The sequence below is a fragment of the Belonocnema kinseyi genome, chromosome 1 (assembly GCF_010883055.1).
Source record: "Belonocnema kinseyi isolate 2016_QV_RU_SX_M_011 chromosome 1, B_treatae_v1, whole genome shotgun sequence".
In the NCBI taxonomy this organism is placed as follows: Eukaryota; Metazoa; Arthropoda; class Insecta; order Hymenoptera; family Cynipidae; genus Belonocnema; species Belonocnema kinseyi.
The window spans coordinates 87,451,168-87,463,039 of record NC_046657.1 but is presented as its reverse complement, the minus strand read 5'-3'; the positions used below and the strand labels follow the sequence as shown (position 1 = coordinate 87,463,039).

The following is an 11,872-nucleotide window of genomic DNA, read 5'->3' as shown; positions in this document are numbered from 1 at the left end:
TGATGCCTAACATTTTTTCATAGACTGCCTATTATTCGATATATTTAAAAGTTTAAAGTTAAAAAAATTACTTATCTTTCGTACGAAGTTTCTGTACAGATCAATTCTTAGTGCTGACACGTAGCGACAATAAGCACTATACAGCCTTTCGTAAGTGATTCATGTCTTTACTCTAATTTACTTTCAAATATACTTTAAAACTTTAAAGTTCTTCAGTCAACATTACATACCAAACTTTTATTCGTTGATTGATCATGAATTATTTAAATTTTGTGATGGTATTCGTTGCAAATTATATTATATAGTGCAATTTTTCATCACAACTTCATATGATATCATTCATATTCCGCAGTCGATTCAAATCCGCCGCCCGAACTCGATCCAAGATGGCAGGAAAGTCAGGAGGCCTAGGGTGCCGCCTCATTGGTTGATTTTTTTTTACTTGCGTCTGGCGGGACCATGCTAACCTTCCGTACATTGCCACAAATCCTATCATGACAGAAATGTCATAATACTTCATGTTTTTGTTATCATTATTTGGCACTGGGAATTTGAAATAGAAATTGAGTTTGCCTGCCAGTTTTCAATTGTTTTTGAATATGTCATGTTTGTATTATTAGAAGAGATACAGTTTCCTTGGCGAACGCAGTCTGGGTATATTAAGCTTTCAAACTACTTTCATGTGAATTTAGCAAATTGAAAGAACTGCTTTTAGTGTTGATCGTACAAAGTAACAAAGAATGGAGTTCGCAGAGTATATTTCGGTGCATCAAGTTGATAATGTTCTGCTGACGGACAAAACTGATGAGAATAGAAAAGAAACAAGCTTAGAAGGTACACTTTGTATCACTGGTCATCACCTCATCTTATCATCAAGGCAGGCAGATCGTGAAGAACTCTGGGTAAGTATATTGATATTTAGAAACTTTTACGTTTTTTAATATCAATCGTAAACTGTAATATGTAACCTTGATTAAATTCTAGAAAATGTTGCATATTTTCTTACTCTTTCCTTCGAATACCGTGCCGAAAATACAGGAAAGAATCGTAACGGCCGCTTCGGAAAGATTCAAAAAGCGAATCGGAAAGAGCTATTTGAACTTTGCATCCGTTTCTTTCCGAACGTCGATCTGTCCCACGAATCTTTCCGAATGTCCTTTTCTCCTACTTCTTTCCGATCAGTGCAGTGTCCCCCTATATGCTAAAACACTTGCGGGAAAAATGCAGAAGGCGGTTGTCCTTGGTTCGTTCCGTGTTCTTAGGGTGCACGAAGCTTTTGCTGGATCGTCGTATTGATTCCGTTACAGACTGTAACCACCTATCTCACGGTACTGCGATTTCACTGGGAGCGGGTGCAATTTTTCAGATTAGCACCCGCTTCCAGCGAAATCACGGTAAAATTTCATCCACAACCACGTCTCACGACCGTGAGATAGGTGGTTACAGTCTGTAACGGAATCAATACGACGATCCAGCAAAAGCTTCGTGTACCCTAAGAACACGGAACGACCCAAAAACTACCGCCTTCTGCATTTTTCCCGCAAGTGTTTTAGCATATTGTTGACACGCAGGGATGCTTTTTAGGCCATTAGCAAGTGAAATCCTGGCACCTCCAAGAGCGCCGATGATAATGACGATTAGTTTAACAGAATATTCCGGGTACAGTCGTTGCAACTCCCTTATAAGGTCCCGATATCTCTCTTTCTTTTCATTCTCCTTGGCTATGATGTTTTTGTCAGCTGGTGCCGAAAATTCGATAACGAACATGGTTCGCTTCTCGAAGTCAAGAAGAACCATGTCAGGCCTCGAGTGAGCAACAGAAACAATTGTCGAGAATATAAAGTTCCAGTATATGCGGCACTTCCCATTCTCGACAATTGACTCGGTTTCCCTAGGAGCATTTAGCGGAGCGATATTAAGGTTAATGCCGTAAGAGTGACAGAGATGGTAATAAAGCACTTTTAGTGCCGCATTGTGCCTTTGAATGTAGGTCGAACTCGCGTGAGTTGGACAACTAGATAGTCTGTGAGTTAAATGCTCGGGGTGTGCATGGCACGCCCTGCAGCTATCATCAGGAATGTCTTGGCTCAAAATGTGGCGACGGTATGTTAAGGTGGAAATGACATCTTCTTGGCATGCAAAAATGAAACCCTCCTTACCAGACTTCAATTCAGGCGATTTAAGGAAAGCAAACGTTAGCTCACAAGACATTGACTGATCCTTCACATTTCTGTGAAAGATACCGTGCATCCTCTTATCGAGGAGCTGTTCACTTTTCTCTTGAGCTTTCTTAATCCGGGATTTCAGGAGTGAGTACTCGAGATAGATAAGATTTGATGCATTTTTCTCACCCCTAATACTGAAGTCAAGTCCGAGTGTTTCAGCAGCCTCCTCCGCAGCTTTGTACAGAAACGCTCCTTTGCCCACTTCTTCGTGATTCCTGACCACTTTAAGAAGAGGGTCTCTTCCATTTGCAACTCTCTGTGCTGTACCCAGAATAATCCTGTTGTGAAGACTCCAAATGAATAGAGTACTACCGGAACGGCAAGCATGTTCGTTGCAGATACTTTGTTCCTCTCCGACCGTTCGGAAGACCAAATCTGCAGACTTTAAATATGAAGCGAAAATATGGGCCAAATGCTGATGGGTTGAAGGAAACTTCTTCCACCAGAAGGTTTTGATACAATCTGGTCCCGGTGCGGAATAGTTCTTCATCCCTCTTAATACTTTTTTCACCTCGGTAGTGATGGGTGGGTATTCCTTATCAGGTGTTATAAATCTGGCTTGGGCGGGTGTTCGACAGTAACTGGAGGGTCTTGGAAGAGTCGAGATGGGTCAGAGAGAAACTGTTGATTTTCTCTGACCCACCTCTCCGCTCTAGATTTCTCTTAGTATCAGATATTATCCGCATTCTCTCAACAATATGTTGTTTTGGTCTTGTGATCAACCGTTGGTTTTGTTTTACGGTTCGCATCGGACAAAGCTCTCACTGCATTATACACACAATAAATAATAGCCCAGAGGTCGGATTCTCCGGAAAAATGTTCACGAAGCTCGTCATCCATTTCAGCCAGATCTTTAGGCTTGAGAGAAACCTTGGTGTTGATGTTTCTCCGGGTCATAAAGCATCGCTCTTCCTCTATTGGATGCCTGCCCGCGGTTGGTCTTAGTGTCGCCTCTCTTTCTCTGTTGCCGGCTTGTTCTAGCTGTGGTAGAGTAGGCATTCCGCTTATATAGCCCCTTTTTTGGAGTAGTTCAGCATGATTTCGCAGACGTTGCTGCGAAAAGTGTGATAACTCTGGGTGTTTCTCGCACTACAGAGCATGCAGCCGTGCCATGTAACCCCGTCCAGGGGCCACACTCGCATCGTAGCACTCTATCAAGTCGTGATTCAGTCGCTCCGTCCACCTAAATGTCGCGAGATCCAGTCGATCCATCGAATTGAATCCATTTTCATTGGCTCCCCAGCTCTAGAGTGGTCGGCATTGTTCGCCGACATATTGTCGGGATCCACATCTTCGTCGAAGAGTGCCATTGTTAGACACTTGTCTATGAACATTATAAATAGCCACGAGGACATAACGCAACCTGGTCTAACAGCTTGCATAATATCGAAACAGTAACTCAGTTTTCCATGAACCCTTACACTCCAAATTATAATTTTTTTAAATTATTTACAAATTAACTACATGGAGTTCTTCTATTGGACACGAATTATAAAAGTTCTATATATTTTATAATGAAGTGGATTATCTACATTGGGAATATTGGGATATATTTCTAAAACATCGTCAAATTATTTTTAATATCTTCATCGAACAAAATTTTTTTAAAAGTTCTTTCTCTTTTCTGTTCCAAATTCAATCTCCAGAAAAATCTTTTAATATTCTATAATCAGTAAATAATCAATATTTTAGAATTGAATCATATTTTGTAAAGAAGCTATTGAATATATTCACTGTTCGTACAATATGTTATTTAAAATGTTATGCATATTATGTTTGTTTAAAATAGATAGAGATTCTGTACATACGACAAACAAAATATTTAAATAATATTGCAAGATTTACTATAGAATTATTCCTCGGTCCGAGGCTGTTTATTACGCTCATGAGGAAAATTTTGTAATAAAATAAACTTCATTCTCGTACATAGTACAAAAGAGACTTATTTCTTATATTCCATTTTGTTTTGTCTACGTCGTTTTTTTTTCAAACAGAATCGTCCTTAGAACCTAACTGTTGAGCCTAAAGCAGGAGTGTCGCAATGAGAATGTAATCATCAAGGCTGCAGGTGCTTTGCGAACCTTCTTCAAAGTCAAATTTAAAAACTATTTCTCTTACGGTTTCCATTTATGTTACGATGTCTATGATACTTGAACAACTGAAGTCGAAATGCACGCACTAAGCGTACGAAACTTAACGAAAGTTGGAAAAAATAAGACCTTTTTCCTAGCTTTCTTAATTCATAGACATACAGATTTCAAAATGTTATCAGTTTTATCTCACACAGTGAATGATAATTGAATAGGCTATCTCAGTGTCTAATAACGATAGAATTATGTATTGAATTATCTTTCATGAGAGTGTAATGTAATCGTTGAATCGTTGATCTCTGGTTTTTAGTTGATATTTACGGTTCGGCACTCACAGAGTACGAAAATCAGTGGCGGACTGGCATGGGGGCGCAGCCGGGAAACTCCGGCTGCGCCCCCTTGGTTGGTGCCCCCTAAGCCATTCGAAGGCGCCCCAGATAGATAAAATTGTTCAAACAAATCAATATTTTTTAGCTTGCAATGGAAAGAGTGAAAAGAAGGTTCAATAATTTGCACGATTTACACTTGTACCTCTATAAATAATACCAATTACGTAATAAACTGTCCTCCAATTCCTTTTCACCCATAGTGTCCTTAAGAAATTCCCTAATGCATGTTTTGGATCATATTTGAGAAAATATTGTTTAAATAAATAATAAATTATTCATATGGAAACGGTAAAAGTGAAAGAAATAATTTTGTCATGAGTTACATTACGGCATTTTAAATTTATTTTTCTCCGATGCAATCTAAAATATATTTATTTATTAAAACTGTATAGGACACCTAAATGTATTTTTTATGGGCGCCTGCTAATGTATTGCTTTTAAAAATATATTAACTTTTAATTTTTATTTTATTATAACTTGCATTTTTTTGTAATTTTTCATGTTATTATTATGAATTACTTACTTATATCGAGGCTTTTATAAGTTGTGATTGGCACGAGTTGGCGCTATTTTCAAATCACAATTTTATTTTTAAGAAGGTTTAATACATAATAGAGACAAATCTCAAACAAGAATAGAATACATTATTGGAAAGGTTAGTTATTAAAGTTGGGGAAAAATAATATTCACTTTGAAACACATAAACTTCAACGTTTTCATAAACAAAATAATTAATAAAAAATAAAACTTCATGACTCCAAGCACAGCAGAAGCGAATCACGGCGGGACGTCATTTTTTTTAGAATGGACAAAAATCACCAGCTACATCGAATTCTACAGGTTTTAAACTATAAATTTAGGCAATAAAAAAATACATTTTTTGAAGCCTCTATAGCAGGGCTAACCAGAAGGCAGTCTGGCTGCAAAGACTGACAGTGTCAGTCTAGGGACCTAGGTCACAGGCCCTCATAAATCTTGTCGTTCGACTGATTTGTAGCCCTTCACGGTGATCATACCTCCCGCCGAACTTGGCAGACATTATCCTTCCTAAAAATATAATATGAAAATAAATATTAACGCTTTATTTAATAATATTCATATATTTCACATAGTTGAAAAAATATATAATAATGAAATGTTTAGGCGTCATTGATCAAATTTCTTTAATGAATGTTTATTGAAATAAGCTATACTATGACTATGTTGTCTATTAATATTTAGTGTATGTATGTATTTAATCTCTTAATTTTACGGGTTTGAGGGCCTCCGCTTCCTGTACATATATTTATAATTCAATTCTTAGCCTAACCTAACTACTACTCATATTCTACTATTTCGCATTACGTAATATAAACAAGAATAATATTTATTCTAAAAATGAGCGATCCTCCAGGGCTACCGTTTACTCTTACCATTAAAATGCATTTGCCACGATATTAAAATCAGTTTTTGCTTTTTACTGCCCTTTTTCAGGATTACCCGTTTGGCTCTGCCCTACTCCCTTGCCCTACTTCCTGTACATCTCTCTAATACATGTGCCCATGACTCCATTTCGTATCCACATACTCTACATAGATTCCCCTCTTCATCCATCCAATATCTATTATACCTCCAATCTATAATTTTTGTCCAACTCTCTTCTCCTTGTTTTACTAATAGCTCCAACTCTATGTCCTGCCAATCCATAACCTTTGTTCGTATATTTCAAACCATTCTCATTTTTCTTCTTTCCTTTTCTCATTTAAAAACTCCCAAATTGCCCAAACCAACGCGTTAAACAACGAGGCCCTCATCCTCCAATCGTCATTAAACCTTGTCTTTCCTATACCCAATACTTGGCCCATCACTTTACTCACACATTCAATTCTTTTCCTCACCTACAGCTGTTTCCCCCTTCTACCTCAAAACAAAAACCTAGTTAACAGAATTCCACAATTTCCACTTTTTTCCGTTCATCTTCCAAATGTAATTTATTTTGTTCTTTCTATTTCTGAAGCACATCACCTTTGTCTTATGTACGTTCATCGTCAAATATTTTGCTCCCACGTATTCTTCGAAGATTGTCATCGTTAGGCTCATTTTCTTCTCATCTGCAAACAGAACTACATCGTCCGCGAATGCTAGAGAGTATAATAAATGATGTAGAAAAATTGGCGTTGATTATTGGTCTGAATATATTTTATTTAAAAAACTCATCCTTGAGATCTCATGGTATAGTTCATTCATCTGGGACTTTTAGATGGTAATTTCTGGGCCAGACATTTTTTCCTCTTAAGACCAATTGGTCACGAGTAATGACCTTACAAATATGCCTATTTTTTTGTCTTTTTTCACCGAAAATCCGAAAGTCGTGTTGGTTCGGTGAAAAAAGATTTTTAAAAATAGGCATATTTGGAAGGTGACTGGAAGGTGACTCGTGACCATTTGGGAGTAGGAACATTTTCTTTTTTTTAATTTACGCAGAATTAAGTCCTTCTGTACTTAATCCTTAGGAACTTTCTTCTGTGACAACGTCGAAACAAGCTATTTACAAAAAACTGAACTCTAAGCATTTACCGGTAAATTCAGGTTGAAATGTGTCACCTTTGGCAGGTGCTAACTCGCGATCTATTATAATTAGGATTATGTTCTTTTGTTATTGAAATTACAGGTATTTCCGTCTACTTTAATTCAACTCTTGACCATTTTTAGATTTGGCCATCAGGTTCCGAGCTACAGAGAAACAAAAAAAACGTTACTTTTGGCAATGAATTGGAAAAAATCGGGGCTTTTTGAAAGGCCGTAACTCCGAAACTATTGGTGATAGAACAACGTTCTTTTTTTAGTTTTGCGCAGAATTGTATCTACTTTAATTTGTGTAAGATAACTTTTACCTCTCAAATGCACAGAAAAGCACCAATCCAATGGAATGTGATATTTATTTTGCACCTCTTTCCCAAAAATATCCGTGTTCCGGGACGAAATCCTGTTCACAGAACCTGACCCCATATTGTGCACCCACAAATGAAGTACTTAAGAGAAAAAGATGACTGCCCCAGAAATTACCATCTAAAAGTACCAGATGAATGGGCTTTACCATAAGATCTCACGGATGAGTTTTTTAAATAAAATATGTTCAGAACAATAAACAACACCAATTTTTCTACATCATTTATTATACTCTCTAGCATACGCGGACGATGTAGTTCTGTTTGCAGATGATGAGAAGAAGATAAACGTAATGATGAGAGTCTTCAAAGAGTATGCGGGAGCAAAATATTTGACGATGAACGTAGATAAGACATATGTCATGTGCTTCAGAAATAGAAAGAACAAAATAAATTACATTTGGAAGATGAACGAAAAAACTGGAAATTGTGGAGTTCTGTTAACTAGGTTTTTGGTTTGAGGCAGAAGTGGGAAACGAGCTACAGGTGAGGAAAAGATTTGAATCTACGAGTAAAGTGATGAACCAAGTATTGGGTATAGGTTTAATGACGATTAGAGGATGAGGGACTGATGTTTTGACGAGTTGGTTTGGGCGGTGTTGTGTTATGAAGTGGAGGTCTGGAGATGGAAGAAGTATAGGAAAGTGGAAAGCATTCATGAGAGATTTCTGAGATGGGTAATGGGGGTTATTTGGAGTTGCTCAGGATGCATGCTAAGCGAAGAGGTAGGAAGGGAAAGAATGGTAACTAAACAAATAAAGAAAGTCTGGAGGTTTGGCGAGAAGCTAAAAAGGGGAGAGGGAAGCAGAATAACACAAGTATGTTTGGGCTATTATGTTAGAGCTATTAGTAAAACAAGGAGAAGAGAGTTGTACACAGAATATGGATTCGAGGTACAATAGATGATACTCTGCAAAAAATAAAAAAAGAAGAAAAATGGATTAGAGCTGTACGGTTCAAAATGGGAGGAGTGAGATCATGCAGATATTGGATGGATGAAGAGGAAAATCTATATATAGTATGTGGATACGAAATAGAGTGATGGGCACATGTATTAGAGAGATGTACAGGAGAGGAAAATGGACAGTTGAGGGTGGATGAGTGGGTAAGATGGGTTTTGGATGTTAATGAACAAGAAGTAATGTGGATGAAGAAATTGGAAGAAGTAAGGGAATGCAAGGGAGTAGGACATAGCCAAACGGGTAATCCTGAAAAAGGGAAGTAAAAAGCAAAAATTGATTTCAATATCGTGCAAAATGCATTGTAAGGATAAGAGGAAATGGTAGCCTTGGAGGATCGCTCATTTTTAGAATTAATATTATTCTTGTTTATATTAAGCAATGCGAAATAGTAGAATATGAGTAGTAGTTAAGTTAGACTAATAATGGAATTGTAAATATATGTACAGGGAGCGGAGGCCCTCAAACCCGTAAAAGGAAGAGATTAAATACATACATACACTAAATATTAATAGACAACATAGTCATAGTATAGCTTATTTCAATAAATATTCATTAAAGAAATCTGAACAATGACGCCTAAACATTTCATTATTATATATTGTTTCAACTGTGTGAAATATATGAATATTATTAAATAAAGCATTTATATTTATTTTCATATTATATTTTATTTTTGGGAAGGATAATGTCTTCCAAGCCTGGCGGAAGGTATAATGACCGTCAAGGGCTAGGGATCAGTCGAACAAAAAGATTTATTAGGGCCTGTTTGGCCTAGTCCCTAGGCTGACACTGTCAGTCTTTGTAGCCAAAGACTGCCTTTTGGTGAGCCCTGCTACAGAGGCTTCAAAAAATGCATTTATTTATTGCCTAAATTTATAGTTTAAAACCTGTAGAATACGATGCAGCTGGTGATTTTGGTCAATCCTCAAAAATGACGTCCCGCGAGCCTTTGTCCGTGAGTCGCTTCAGCTTCGCTTGGAGTCATGATCCAACAAACCAAGGTCCCGCCAATATGATGCTCAAATACATTCGACTCAAATTTCCACTAATACTCCCACCAAACTTGCTGCATTGGCGCAAAGGGAACCCGAAGCCAACTGCCTGAAATGCTTAAAAAAAAGTTGAAGGGAAAAACTAGGGATCCGTTTCATTGGTTGACTTTTTTTACTTGCGATCATACCGAAACTTTTTTTTCAATGAGTTGAAAATCGATGTACAAGATTACTCAAAAACTATTTGACCGAACAAGCTCATATTTGGCACATGTTTCTTCGATACTTATGCTCAATAGATGAACCTAAGACCGATTAAAAATGATCAAAATAAACACGTTTTTGTTGGTCAAAGTTTAAACATTTTTCCGAAAAATGAACTTTTTTGTTTTAAGGCCTCCCTTTCAGCCGATAATCATTTTTTAAAAAAATATTATTCTTTCATCTAGTGACCACGTGTATACATAAATCAATTTTTTTACGCACACTAATTCGGATAATCCTACGAGGTGCTGGAGTGTACACCGCATTCGGCCTCGCTTCCGGACAACTTAGAGGTTCTGTAAGGAGAGTTGAGACACGTTCCCCTCCAATAGTCGTCGCTGTACCGGAACTTTGATATTTTAATGGGGCGCGAAAAGTTTGAAGAGTTTTATTTTGTATTAATTCTTTTGTTTATGAATATTTTGCAGTATGTATATGTCTTTCAAAGTGAATATTATGTTTCCCTAACTTGAATAACTGACCTTCCCAAAAATGTATTCTGTTCTTGTTTGAGTGTTGTCTCTATTATGTATTAAATCCTCTTGAAAATAAAAATGTGATTTGAAAATAGCGCCAACTCTTGCCAATCGCAACTCATAAGAGTTTAACTAATTCCGGCACAGCGGCGCCAATCATATTTGGAGTACCCCGTGTCTCAACTCTTCCTTGATGATCTCTAGGACAGCTTCACAGCGACTGTTTACATCTTCGTCATTTTTCATTTTTTTAGGCAGCAAAAATCGTGTCGGAAACTATAATTATATGATAAAATGTACCTATGACCCTGAAAAGTTATATGTATACATTTTTTACCCTCCAAAAAAAAATCACGAAAATCGACTAAGATTTGGCGTTCTATAGGGACTGCCCGCCTTAAATTCGATTTACTTTTTAAATTATTTTTCACAAATGAAATATATTCCATTCAGCGATTTTAATACATAACCTCTCTGTGGTCTCTCGCATTCAAACTCTTCATATGTACAATCATATCATAATCTATTGTCAATCTATTGTATATACAAAGATATACGTGTCAAAGCAATGAATGCTGGCAAACAGTTTTGGCAACATGAAACTTGCCACACACAGACTTCAAATTTTCAAGTGTTTTTTCCGCGAAGATTTAAGCCTTAATTTAAATAAGTAATTCATAATAATAACATTAAAAATTACGAATAAATGCTAAAATTATAATAAAATAACAATTAATGTAGTAAAGTATAGCAAAATATAATAATATTTTAGAATTCCTAAAATAAAGAAATATATCCTTTGATTTGAACTCTTTCGGAAAAAGTTTCAACTAATTAGTATTCATTTTAATATAAAAATTGAGTCATGCTTTTTCTATAAATACATAGATCAACAATGAAATGGGAACAATGGGAATAACAATGACAACACCAAACATAGTTGTAGTAAGTGCGGTTCAAAACAACAGAACGCGCAGGGCTCCCGAAAATGGGTCGGCCAACAATGCCGACCAATCTAGAGCTGGGGGAGCCAATGACAATGGATTCAATGCGATGGATCGGCGGGATCTCGCGACCTTTAGGTGGACGAAGCAACTGAATCACGACTTGCTAGAGTGCTACAATGCGAGTGTGGCACGTGAACGGGGTTACATAGCACGGCTGCATGCTCTGTGGTGCGAGAAACACCCGGAGCTATCGAACTTTTCGCAGCAACGTCTGCGAAACCATGATGAACTACTCCGTAAAAGGGGCTATGTAAGCGGAAAGCCTACTCTACCACAGCTAGAACAAGCCGGCAACAAAGAAAGAGAGGCGACACTAAGACCAACCGTGGGCAGATATCCAATAGATGAAGAGCGATGCTTTACGACCAAAAGACGAATGCATCAACTCTGACCCATCTCGACTTTTCCAAGACCCTCCAGTTACTGTCGAACTGCGGCCCAAACCAGAGGAGGTCGAAGTATTTTGGAGAGAAGTCTACGAAGTTCAGCATAGACTGGACGAAGACTCAGAAAACATAAATAGCTTCAAGGAGTTATGTG

General features: G+C 37.3%; 1 protein-coding gene across 1 annotated transcript in view; it reads left to right on the top strand.

The window, feature by feature from the left end:
• Positions 1 to 478: 478 nt before the first annotated feature.
• Positions 479 to 11,872, top strand: part of LOC117170750 (myotubularin-related protein 9) — a 65,563-nt gene continuing 54,169 nt past the window's right edge. Inside the window, exon 1 of the mRNA XM_033357787.1 lies at positions 479 to 902. Within this exon, the coding sequence (XP_033213678.1) occupies positions 741 to 902 (162 nt within the window). The 5' untranslated portion in view covers positions 479 to 740. The remainder of the gene's footprint in view (positions 903 to 11,872) is intronic.